Raw genomic sequence first — 13,311 nt, 5'->3', positions numbered from 1 at the left:
GGTTAGTTCTTCAGAGGCAAATTCACCTCCAACCGCTGACGAAAATCAAAGAATGTTGTCTGTTTTTGGCAAATGGCATTTGAATTTTGAGAACTTATACCAAAACTGACATTTTAGGCTGAAATTAGAGCTTTTATGTCGATGTGTAATAACTGAAAATTCCACCATTTACACTGTTTAATTTTCGGATTAATAGTCGGATGCTTTTAGGCTTTTGATCGAAACATTCATACATATGAAAATGAGCAAAGGAGATTTAAAGGGATTGGACAGACGGCTGTGGACATCATATCAGCAGTCAGTCATATAAACTGGCTGTTATATGATATTTTATGATTGCCAGTATCAGTATCAGTTTAACCTCGGCATGTACATATGAAATCTATATCATAGCCACAGTTTGTAGGCACCGTGCCAGTACATAAATATAGGTCATTCTCATGTTGCGTCTATGCATTAAGCCCACACACGCTGCCATTATGTGATGGTATTATCACAAACAGGCTGTAAACAGTCTGACAGCCCCCTCCCCCAACTTACACTGGCTCGAACACCTCGCTTCACAGCTCCCCCTTCCCCCCTTGTCTCTCCCCATTCTTGCCCTATTGCGGGGCTCCCCTCACCCAACCTCCGCAGCTGTACACCAGACAGCTCCGTGCACCGGGAGACCTTGTTCATCCAGCTGTGATCTGAGAGATAAATGACGAGCTGGTTGTGAGCAAGGAAGATTATTTTGCCAGATTATGTAGATTGTGTCACGCGAGCACACTTAAAAGGTTTATTGGTAGACATGTTGATTCAACCCCCTCCACAGCAGTCATCCACTCATATTCGTCAGAATGATTTCAGACCATGATCCCTGCTTTACACTCATTCACAGATTGGATATGAGCACATCTGTGAATGAGCAGCCGCATGTAAGTGAATGAATTATTTTCATTCATCCGCTCACGTGCTATCCTGATTGTTTTCATTCATGTAGACGTTTGACATTTGGTCAATTTCTGGATGTTTTTGTTGAGTAAAGTTCTTCTTTTAGTTAATTTATTTGCTTCACATGTTACCACTGTTCGTAAGAAGTTCAGTATTTAAGTTTCTTGGTGTCTAGGATATTTTTCCCTATTTTTACCTGCCTGCTACCTCAGTGTATTTCTGAGTTTTGATAAAGGTTGAATGAATGAATGAGTCATACGTTATTTCCCCAGAAATAACTTTTGATGCAGATAAAGGGATAGATCCAGGAATTTCTTCTCACTTTCTGAAACATCTTAAAAAAAGCATCAGGTATATTTAGGTGGCTGGTATATCTGAGTGACTACAAGAGGGGACTGTTGGGCCTTGGCAGAGGTATGTGCCGCTCTAGTTTTACCTGCATTTTTCTTCTTCAGTCCTCCTCTTAGACATATTCACAGGCCTGATGCTTTGCAGGGTAATTTGTATGTTGATGTTACTGTAGTGTCTCCGTGCCAGGGTCTCGACACACTTGAATCAGATGACTCCCACAGTATATCTCCCAGATGAATTAGGGGAAATCTTGCGTTCATGAATCAGCCCCTCACTAAATGGCAGACAGGCAGGGATCAGCGCTCTGCGGCGCTTGCAGAGTCACTTTGATGGAGCTTGAATCAGCAAGCCCTTAGAGTCTAAACTGGCGGCCCACAATCACCGGCCCGTTTCATCACAGCCACTCGTATTATCAACAAAACCTCGCATCAGCAGATTATCAAGGACCACGATGGTCAAGCCCTGACATTTCTCTGAAGCTTCTGATTTGTCTTTGTCCGTTTGAGGCCTCCTCATGCTGTCCAGCTGACACACTACAGAGCTCATACTGTTTTATTATTTCTCTTCTGCTGTAGGCTGACAATTCTCTGACAAAAGTAATTTAGTGCTGCAATGAGACAAGGTTGACAAGAACTGGGGCCTGCCAAGGTTTTATAGTGTTCTTTAATCGCATTTGTTTCAGCATCTGCAGGAGCACTTACAGTGTAACCCAGTGATGTTGTAATTGCTTTCGCTTGTATATATGTCATGCTGTCTTGTCAGCCTCAGTTCAGTCTCGGAAAATTAGATAAGCTTTTTCATTGTTTGGATAAAGTCTATAGTGTAAAAAATATGCGTGCTATGCTGTTGCCGTCAACAAACCAACCAACCAACAAAATGCACACATTAATTGTACAGAAAGAAAGCCTAGGCACACTGTGTACGACACCATGTGATCATTTAACCACAAAACTGGACCAAACAGGTCATTAGAGGGAGAAAACGTGTAGGCATCAGTTTTTAGAAAGACCAAAAAGTCAAAAAAAGTCCACATTTATTTTCCCACACGTCCAATCAAGTCACTTTGATTTGCTTTTTTCGTTCGCGGCACCATCTGTCAAGCCTTTTTCTCCACATCATAATGATAAACAGTGTATTTGTGGCACCATCACAGCTTGCTGTTTGACAGAGTCCACAGAGCCTTCCATCACCCACCACGATCACCCAGATAACCTTTTGCAGTGACACCGCATGGTGCGCAAAGCTTCAGACAGATTATTCCTGTTAATACTGCTATGCAATGCTTTGTTGTATTCCGTGAATTGCTTCGGACTTGCTCCATGACCTTAGATTGTCTCCTCGTTCCCGTCACAAATCTGACGTAGCAAGCCAACAAAAAGTACAATAATGTTTTGCATTGAAGGCATAATGGGATTTCAACATCAAACCTTTCTATTAACAGGGGAAACATGCTGAGAGCAAGCCTATTTTTCCTGTTTCCAGCTATAAAAATGATACTACAAAGGCAAGCGTCTTCATAAAAATAAAATTTTTAAGCAATTTGTTCTGATTGCTGAAACAAATTAAAGGGTTGGAACAAAAGCTGAAAGTGTAAGTGCACTTTTTCTCCATTTACACTCCTCAGCATGAGGTTGGCAGATAAGTGCCGTAACTTGGTAGTTATATATGCTTGGTAAACAAGGGTGCTCTTTTCTGAGACGGGACACAATGACATGAAATAGCTAACATATAATGTTTCCTGCATGAAATTGATTTAAACGCTCTACATGGAAAAGTAAAAATCGGCACCTTCTTTAAAAACTACTTCAATTCAAACTAATTTTAGATGATCTCAGAATGAAATGAAAACCTGACAACGATATTAAATTCCTTCCTGACTTTGAGAACACCGGCGTATCCTGTCACCTGATCATTCAGCGGGCTCTTACAGCGTTCTTACACTCACTTACACTCACATAATGGGAAGTGTGAAGGCTTGTAAGACGCTGTGACCTTGATTTTTCTGTCACGCAGATATGCGATCTTCTGTTTAAAGGGCCGTCTCCCCAAATATCACACTCGCTTTTGCCAACACGATCAAGTCCTGTCCATTATGCACTGACATATAGTGCATAGGAGTTAATTGATTTTTCTCATCGTGTACTCTCTACATTGATTTTGTCTATCTAGTTTTCTAGTGCAGGCGTATATCGGCTGCCTCCACCTCCTCAAAAGGCAGCAGTGGATTGCTGTATCACACCCAGCAGACGTATCAGGTTAGTGGAGGCAATCGCACATGGGAGTAGATAAGCCATGATGACCCCTGACTGATTATTTCTGATTAATCAATTCTTGAATGGAATACATTCTCTTATTTTCTTAACAAGTTCGAAGCTTCTGTTAAATGATAATGACAGAAGCAAAAGATGAAGTAGAAAGAACCGTTGAGTAACGTTTGAAGGCAATAGCCAGCCGTGACTGTTTTAAGGAAGCGCTTGTTCTTTTCTTTTCATTTTTTTTTGTAAAGTATTGTTCTTCATTGCAGATTCACAAAACAATACACATACCATTTCACCTCCTTTTCTGCCCTTCTTCCTTCCTTTCTCCCACACTCACCCTGGCAGCTCAGCCCTACCTTTTCCTCCCTCCATCTCGGTTTAGACTAACACTACTAATACAAATCCTGTGCTATGTCTTAGGTACATCTGTTATTACAGGCTGCCTACTGGCAGGTCTGTTACCACGTTGCATTATTTGTATTATACTGTTTGAATTAGATTCGAGGGGTGGCTGTGTAGGATTGTGACTCGTGTGATCCAAACATTTCCAATAACTCCTGAGCGTGCAAGTCCAAAAGTCAAAATCTATTGCCAAAGATAGATGTAATCATTTTCAGAGGTGGCAATATGTTCATAAATAATATCAATTTCATAACAATGCATTTAAAGTTGTTCAAGGATTTGTAATTTTTTCAAGGTCAAAATATGACCACAGACATTCGAAACTTCATTGTAAACCTCAATAGAAGCCTCAAAGGTAAAGCATGGCTTCAGTATAGCCCTACATTATTTGTTTCCCGCTTCGTCTTCTTAAGTGTCTTGTCGTAATTGATCATGGCCCTGTAGAGGATTGAGTAGGTAACATATTGAGCCTCCATTGGAGGGATAACTGTACAATAGAGCTTGTAAGTATGTATAGATTAAAATGATTTTCAATCATCTGCAGCAAAACAATTAGACAGCAGACCGGACATAACACCGGGATCTCGTAGTGGTGAAACAGGTGATGTATTTACTGCTACAGCTACAGTAATGGAGCAAAATGGGGCCTTGGTGTGTAGACATTTTCAGTGATGAAGTCCATCGATGGACAAACGTCTCTGTGGCAGTGATTTGACATGTGACCTTTGGGCTTCAGGACTCGAACCACCAAGCCAACGTGCCGCCACTGATGATATTGTATCCCTGGGGATAAAGTAGCGCTCTCCCTCCTGGATTAGAGAGTTAAACAGCTCTTAGTACAACTGAATGTTCCCGGGGGAGAAGAGGAAGGGATCACATTTCCCTAGAATGGAAAGCAAAAACCTAAGCCTTCCACCCTCTGAAAGAAGGTCAATTCTCATATTTAACTTTTTTATTATCTCCATACTCATAATCTTACACCAGCTGTGTCAACTTTGGGGAATTATTGAATATTTTCTCCCCCTAAAATAACATTTTATTGTGAACTTTGCCTCATTTTCAAGATTCAACAGATGGAGTGTCTTGTCGGGCGTTTTGCCTTGTGCTCGTTTCGCTCACCTCCTGGTGTAAAGTCAAAGAGGAGACAGTAATAGTGCAGCAGCCATCGACTCAGACACGCTGACATGTGCACACAGGGTCAGAGAGCGACCCGGATAAGTTGATTTGATGACAATTAGCCGTGCCAAGATGAAGACGCTCCCCGCTGAGCTTTTGACAGAGAGAGGGAGATGTCACCATAACCCCTCAAGCGGTGTAGCACCGACCAACAGCTCCCTGCTGCTGGAGGCTCAGCTCCCATCAGTGTCACTCACGCACACCTAACTACTGGACGTACACACATACACACACACAATTTAGAAAGGTTTTGACTGCAATACTCTTGGCAGCAGTTTCTCCAAATGAGGGCTATCAAGATTCCCATATGCCAACATCCCACAATCACTGTCAGAAACAACCAGTCAGCAGATGTTGAACTGGTCCGTGTGTTTGTGTGTGTCGAGGGGAGAGGAAGGATTCTACCGAAGGCATTTTAATCACGCTCGGTGATCAATGTGCGTGCGCCTCACTATAGCTACCCTGCCTCTGTGAACGAGCGCACATTGAGCTGCATTGTCTTAATTATTGATAGTGGAAATAGAATCTAATGAAATTTCCAGCATCTTGAAACTAGAACTCCTCTCACTGCTCCGCCGATGAGCGCACACTCAACAAATCCTGTTTGTTCAGTCAGATTCCTCCAGTTGTAATAGCGCAGGAATTTGCTGTAATGAAATAACGGATAGCGACGTACTTGTACTTTTTCAGAATCAGCTTTATTGGCCAAGAATGTGTACACGAATAAGGAAATTGACTCCAGTTAACTTTGCTCTCAATGTGCAGGGAATAGTTTTTAAACACTAAATCTAAAAAAGAAAATAAATAATTGAATTACCGTGTGCTGACAAGAATTATTCATGGTGCAAAAGTAACAAAAGAGCCCCTAAAGCGCTGCACGAGATATTTTCTTGTGTACATAATATAAAAAATAATTATCTTTCAGGACCTTGGGGCTCCATAATTTAACATTTAAAAAGTCTTTTTGGATAATGAGTAGGATTACCTTTCATACTAAACGTTAGGGTTGCAACTAATGAATATTTTCATTTTTGATTGATTTGCTGACTTTTCAGGATTAATTAATAGTTAAGAATTTACTTTATAGTGATGTAGTGTATGACACAAGGCAAAGCAGGACTATATTCACCTTTCACTTACAGGTATGACCAACAATTTCATAATGGCTATACACAAATGGTTTGTAGTAATACACTAAAAGTAGTAGACACAATTGGATTGCACAGAATGAAACATCAGGAAACTGAAAAATGGACCTCGCAGTGTCGTCTGACTAACAGATTTTTACATTTGAGAATTTTGAATCGTCAAATGTGGCATTTTTTGACTTGGCATGCTAAAAGGAGAGATGGAGGAGATGTAATATTACAGGTTTAAACCAGGTAATTGCACTTTCTTGTGGGGAAAAAAAACCCTGTATCAGACAGAAAATATTAATCACAGCAGTTTTTATAGATTAAAACATGTCTGGAGGGGATCTTTTAATTTAAAATCAAATGCTTCCTCCACCACTGCTAACTGCTAATTTAGCAAACCACAAAGTACTCAAGCATTGCATAACAATCATATTGTAATCAAAGCAAGAGACAAAAGGATTTGCAAATTTGTTGCTTTTTTCCCCAGTTGATAAACAAAAAGCCCTTAGTATGTCATGTATGTATGGGATATATGTGAATCAAAACTAGTTTTCACTAAAGATTTGGATAAAGGGTTTTGAATCAAGTTAAATCTTCAATTAAATAGTTTATACAGGTAAGTTAAGGTCAGGAGGACTTTGGTTTATACAGTGAAAATAAGAAAAGTGTACTTCATCTGCATGGAAAACCAAAAAAACAAAAAAAACAAACACATCCCTGTTTAATTATTTATACACTAGAATTAAATGAAAGTGAGGAAAAGAAGTAGCGAGGGGAGTGCATCACCTTTACCACAGAGGAGTAGTGAGCCCTCAAGCTGAAAATGAGGTTGAACTGATGTAACCTTTAAAAAGTGTAATTAATATAACTTAAGCTAAAGAACGAGGAGGTGGCAAGAGACACAGGGTGAGTGTACTGAGGTGAACAGGGAGGTAATATCATAGTGGGGTGTGTGTGCGTGTGTGTGTGTGTGTGTGTGTGTGTGTGTGTTGGCTGGCTGGCTGGCTGGCTGGCTCTGTGTAATGAAGGTACATCTCTGTGGGAACAGTTGGTCAGGGGTGTATCAGAGCGTCCTCATCTGAACTTTGTCCTGGTGTCCAACAGTGGTGCTGCTTTCAGTCCAAATCTCAAGGTCAAATAAACCAAAGCAGACCTTCTGCTTAAAAATCCAAGTTGGTTGTGTTTGTTATGCGCATTATCTACTGTTCTCCATCATGTTTTGGATGAATAGCCACAAATCTCCATCTGTCTGTGCATATAATTGTGTTTTTTCCATGACTCACGACCAGTTGTCATCCAGTCCAAAACAAACTGGCTCGGAGGTGATTTTTGTGTGTGTAGACCTGCCTTTTTTAATCTTTTGGTTTATCAGAGCGAAAACTGAAACCCCTAACAGCACCATAGTAGCGGTGACGCTAAACAACGCAGCTTTGCCTGAAAACATTCGAGAGCCCCTCAGCATATTGTGATTTGGCATATTCTGTGTACGCACTTGGTGCCACGTTGTGCTGTCATCCTGCCGAGCCATCTGTGTAGCAACAGATTACCAGGTAGCCCTATTAATCCAGGTAGGCTGCGCCGCGTCAGGGAGGAAATGAAGCCGAGTGGAAAATGTTTAAATCGATAAGACCCACGTTTCCACTCAGGCTTCAGGCTTATGGCTTGACTTTGACACACCAGGCCGGTGAAGCAATGCGCTAGCAACGCAGTAGGCTTATCAGGCTGTTTTATAGGATTCACTCTGCTGTTCTCAAGGATTGTGTGTGTGTTTATGTGCATGATTGGCAGCTCTGTGGGGTTTTTTTTTTTTTAACTCACTTTCACCTTGTCAAAGTTTGAGATTGTTTGCCTCCCTCAAAGCACAAGTCAGCACTTTCCTCCTCCCATCATCCTCGGAGGATTAGAGCGCAGAAAAGAAAAGATTTTGTTCGGTGCATCCATCCATGACTGTATTTGTGTTGAGAAGGTGGACGCTGAGTCACCCTTTGTATTTCTCGACGTATCTCCACAGAAGAATTGATGGCACAGATGTATCATGTTACGATGTTTCACTACGTTTTGTTGTGCCGCTCCGTATGAATATTCAAATCAGATATACTCTGACTGAAGCTGTTTTAGTGCCTTTCAAAGGTGCGTTCTCTCATTACACTGCACCGTGTAAACCAGCTCCATCGCCTGCTTATTAGATTTAGTTGGACAGAGAACATTCTGCTAATTAATGCTGCCGGCAGGCTGTGTGTGAGCCACTGTGCTTGTGTCTGTGCTGAGCTGAGATCTGTGAACCTCATTAGTGTTGGTCTGCGCGCGCTTCTCGTGTGCATGCTCGTCTGTCTCCATGCCAGTGTGCGACCGAGAAATGTAAATGTTATTTCTGTTTTTGCGCGAGCGTGCGCGCGCATGTGTGTTTGTCTTTGACCCTCCGCCGAGGCAGGATGTGCAGGCTGCAGACAGGCTGAAATTTGCATCAGCAGCAGCGCCAGAGATCTGTTTGATCTGTCCACTTATAACACGTCAGGTGGCCTTCCTGCAGAGAGCCTGGACGGCTATCTCATTTCTCAGGGAGAGAGACCTACACACAGATAGGGAGAGAGCGAGTAGGCACAGTGAGGCTGAAGGGAGAACCGGGGATAGTGAGAAAAAAAGAAAACAAATGAGGAGTTGGGTGGATTTAATAACAGCGAAGCAGGCAGAGAGTGACAGACAAGGACGTGGAGAGAGAGAAAAGAGTGACTGAGGCAGACAGTGAGTGAAAAGACGTAAGTGATAATGGGAAATGGAGGGGAAAGAGAAGGAAATGGAAAAGTAAATTGTATTAACAGATTTATTTTATTTCAGAATGACTTCATTCTGTTGTGCCTCATCACACACTTATGTACGTCTTTGAGAGTAATGGAAAAAAGAAATGAGCGCCACTCCGTCTCTTAGAGCCAACAGCAGCAGCAGATATTGTCATTTTTACATTTGGATGCAGATTTAAAGCACAAATAGACAGACAGGCAAGTCAAAGTGGAGGTTAATACAGAGAACGCACACACATACCCACTTACTGCACTGTATACCCCACTCCAACTCTATCCCTCTTCACACACACCTACACGTGACATAAACACACCCACACACACACAATGCACAGTCCCCTCTTATGCCGGTACGGTTGACCTCTCTTCCTCTTGCTTTTAAATTCAAATGCATTTAGCTGTTGTTGCAAGTGTCTGACATAACATTACGCACATGCATAAACAAAACAATGATTAACTGTAATGAGCGGAATGGAAAATATGATGGATGTATCTACAGACTCATTTCACAAAAATTGGATAGAGGACAGGTCTCAGCTCAGAACAGACCCCATTAACTTTTGGTGCTGATCCTGGATTTTTTTCTAACTCTCTTTAATATCGAAAGATAGGGCGCTTTTTTTTTTACTTTTTCATTAGTTTCTCAGGGAATGATTTATTGATCTTAATGGAAAAAATCAGGCGTATTTAGGTGGCTGGCATCTATGAGCGAGTACAAGTTGATGTGAATCCTAGTGAGTTTAAATGATGGTTTAAGCAATTATAGGCTCTACTGAGTGCCTGGTTTATATGGCGTCGTTCAGACATAAGGCAATTCAAATTGCTTTACAGGGGTATAGACATGGATAAGAAATAGGAAAAAATATATCAAGAAATTTAAAAGTTGCATTTAAAAGATTTAACAACGCAAAAGTAAGCAAATGAATACTAATGGATAAAAATGCATCCAGTAAAAGCCACAGTAAACTGTAATGTTTTAAGCCCTGATTTTGAATTAGTTAACAGTTTTAACAGACCAAAGGTATTCAGGAAGCTTGTTCCACAGGTGAGGAGCATAAAAACCACACTGGGAACACTGAGTAAACCTGTCCCAGATGACCTGAGGGGTCCAGATCCTTCATAACATGTAAATGAGAAGTGTATTTAGGCCCGAGACGATTTAGTGCTTTACATGATAATGGATTTCTGATATGTATCTATTCTGGCCCCAACCCATCTCCCCCTTCACACACATAACCATTGAGCCTCCTCTCTTTCTTATATTGCCTAAACAACCATTATGCTTTCTAGAACATAATACTTAGCTCCTATGAATTATAAATGCCTATGGTTTCCAAGCGGCTTATTTTTAGAGTCCATACACACACACATGCACACAGATTGCTTTACAAAGCTGGGGTTACATCCCTTCCTGATGCATGCAGAGGTTAAACTAAGCACTCTAATGGATGAATTATGTGCGTGCATTGGAGCCATGATTATTGCACAGGTGTATTTTTCTGAATGATGTGCAAAAGAAATGTGTTTTTCGCATGATAGCCATTCATTTCAACCTCCATCATCATGAGTTTAACCTCTTCAGCTGAAGCTTGTTTCTGTGTCTGCTTGCGTTGCTGCAGAGGGAATGAGTCCCCGATGACGCATCATAAGCTCTATCTTAACTTGTCGTTTAGTCTGGTGTCGAGTAGTTAAACCGTAACTTTTGCAGGATGAAAATGCGCCAGTTTCTCTCAAACTGACAGATGTCGCCATTTGAGAAACATCTTGAAGTTGCTTTGTGCTGGACAAAAAAGAAAAACTAATCTCCAACTTGGCGCAGGAAGTTTAGCTTTTCTTCGGAGCGCTCACTTGTTTCCATGGAGACACGCATCCGTCGTTTTAATTTGCAAAACAAAATGAATTGTCAGGGTTTTAAATAATAGCACGCCCATCACTGTCGTCGCTGCTCCTTGTGCTTAAGGAGATAAAACAGACACGTTTGTACTTTCATGTCAGTATATAAAAGCTTCAACGCTGACATCATTTTATGTCTTACAAGGAGTTGTTCGGGATTAGACAAGTACACAAGATTGTCTGAGTTTCTCCCAGTCTTTTTCTGTTTCTCTTAAAACTTCCACTGATACTCAAGGCCCTCTTTGCAGCGTACCGTATGTTTTCCCTTCAGCTACAGTCCTGGAAACCATGAAAGCAAAGAGACGCCTCCACTTGGAGTCAGGGCCTCTTTTGCATATCGTCACTGAAGGCAGAGGAGGCGTGATAGTGCTTGCCCCCCCCATCACTCCTTCTGACTGAAATTAATGGCTCCATCCACTCACAGTGACACTGATGTACTGTTAGGGGCAGGTTACTGCTTAGCCCAGCGGAATCAGTGCTCCCCAATACATAAATCAAACCCCAGACTGGTAGAGCATCGGTTTGTAACGTTGCTGCACAATAGGGTTTCTCGGCTTGACGGTGATACAATAAGGGAAAATGACCGCGGACTAGTATTCTGCTATTATTTTGCTTGCGTCGGTCCGTGTGTGGCAGCGGTGTGTGCACATGTCCGCAAGTGCACGAATAGAGTCAGCAGCGGCAGCAGTGTCTCTGTGTTTCCCCCAGTAAAGAAATGCTGTAGGCTGGGTGCCTGCTGGGCGAGCTATAAATAGCCTCGTGGTGACAGCAGGACTTAGAGCTTAATGTGAGGGAGAGCATCTTCCAGAGATGTCCACGTTTATTATTTAAAACTTAATATACATTTCATTTTCTACACCAGTAACGCTGCTCGTAGCTTCTCTACAGCTCATCTAGCCAACGCTGGCAACCGAAGATACTACCTCAACTTATCAATGAAGTCAGGGAAATCTAAAATATCTCAGCAACTATCTTTATCTCATTTTCTGAATCATTATATTCGATTTGGAGCGAAGACAAGACAGATGGTATAATTGGTGCACCAGGTCTGTTTCTTCTGTGTTAACCTATTGTCTGCTGTGATAAATTAGGAACATTTAGAGGCATTAGCGACTGAGCAGGGTTGCATTAAATTTACCTCCCACTGCGGAGCCATCGGCAACCCTAATAATTGGAATAAAGTACTGAGAGCAATTTAACTTTTTTCTGTGAGACCAAATTGTGAGGAATAGGGCTAGAACTAATGATTATTTTCATTGTCGATTAATTTCTCAATTCATTTATGAGATTTTTGGTCTAGAAAATGTCAGAAAATGGTGAAAAATGCCAATCAGTGTTTCCTAAAGCCCAAGAAAACATCCTCAGATGTCTTGTTTTGTCCACCGATCTAAGATACTCAGTTTACTGTCACAAGGGAGTAACGACACACAGATGGAATCAATTAATTTTGACCTTTTTTCCTTGTTGCTGTATTTTTGTGCGCGCACATCATTATTTGTGTTACGCAGTGATGACTTTGCATGTCCTGTCGACAGGGTGGATGTAAATTGGATCAGGCATTAATGTTAACTGGAGGTGAATGGATGTTTGCACTGTATTCGACTGTACTAAACTGTAGCGGGACAGACTCGGGGCACGTCTGGATATATGAAATCATTCAGCTCCCGAGGCTTTCCTCTCAGCGGACCTCTTGACCTTTTCCCCCTCATTTCTCCTCCGTTTCCGCACACACAGCTTTATCTGGAATAAGATGTTTGAATGTCAAAGAGTGTTAATGGAAAGCTCCAGGGTCAAGCTGCACTGTATCTGAAAAGCTGTTATGTTACTTTGAGTCTTTGTTCAGGGGTTTTACCATCTTGTTTGGCACAGAAAATCATTAAGTTATGAATTTTCAATCAGGCCAACTTGCCTTCTAGATTGATGGGGCTCATAATTTCAGGCCTCTGTGACTGATTGCAGTGGGTCTTGTATCAAGTCCATCACACACAAAACATAAAAGTTTATTACCCATTTCTAACCTTGATTTATTTTCCTGTTGGTCAGGTTCGGACTTCCTGTGCGCCACACATATCATCCCAGTGAAGAACGAGGAGGGCGTGGTGATGATGTTCATCCTTAACTTCGATTACATCCTGGACGAAGGCAGCAGTGACTCACTGGAGAGACTCAACCACACCTCGCCATCCAAAGCTGACCAATGTGAGTAAAGTAAACAGTTTCCCAATAAGTTTATGGTCCCAATCACTAGTTTCAAGTCTTCGTCAATCAAAGCACGAAAAGACTGAAGTCAATGGCCAACTAGCTCTTACGTTCTATGCCTGCGTGAGAAGAAATACCTTGCCCTACCACCAGGTTTTTTGACAC

The 13,311-nt window shown here is 41.7% G+C and overlaps 1 protein-coding gene across 4 annotated transcripts in view; it reads left to right on the top strand.

Annotated features, from left to right (window-relative positions):
* The window catches only part of LOC311253417 (voltage-gated inwardly rectifying potassium channel KCNH7-like), a 69,203-nt gene that overhangs the window by 14,010 nt on the left and 41,882 nt on the right, over positions 1–13,311 (top strand). For all 4 annotated transcript variants that reach the window (XM_084347364.1, XM_084347363.1, XM_084347362.1 and 1 more), the window contains exon 3: positions 12,991–13,146. In XM_084347364.1, coding sequence (XP_084203490.1) covers positions 12,991–13,146 — 156 coding nt within the window. The remainder of the gene's footprint in view (positions 1–12,990; positions 13,147–13,311) is intronic.

The sequence above is a fragment of the Pagrus pagrus genome, assembly GCF_965226575.1.
Source record: "Pagrus pagrus genome assembly, chromosome: 24".
In the NCBI taxonomy this organism is placed as follows: Eukaryota; Metazoa; Chordata; class Actinopteri; order Spariformes; family Sparidae; genus Pagrus; species Pagrus pagrus.
The sequence above is the reverse complement of the archived record's forward strand: the minus strand, read 5'-3'. Positions and strand labels throughout refer to the sequence as shown.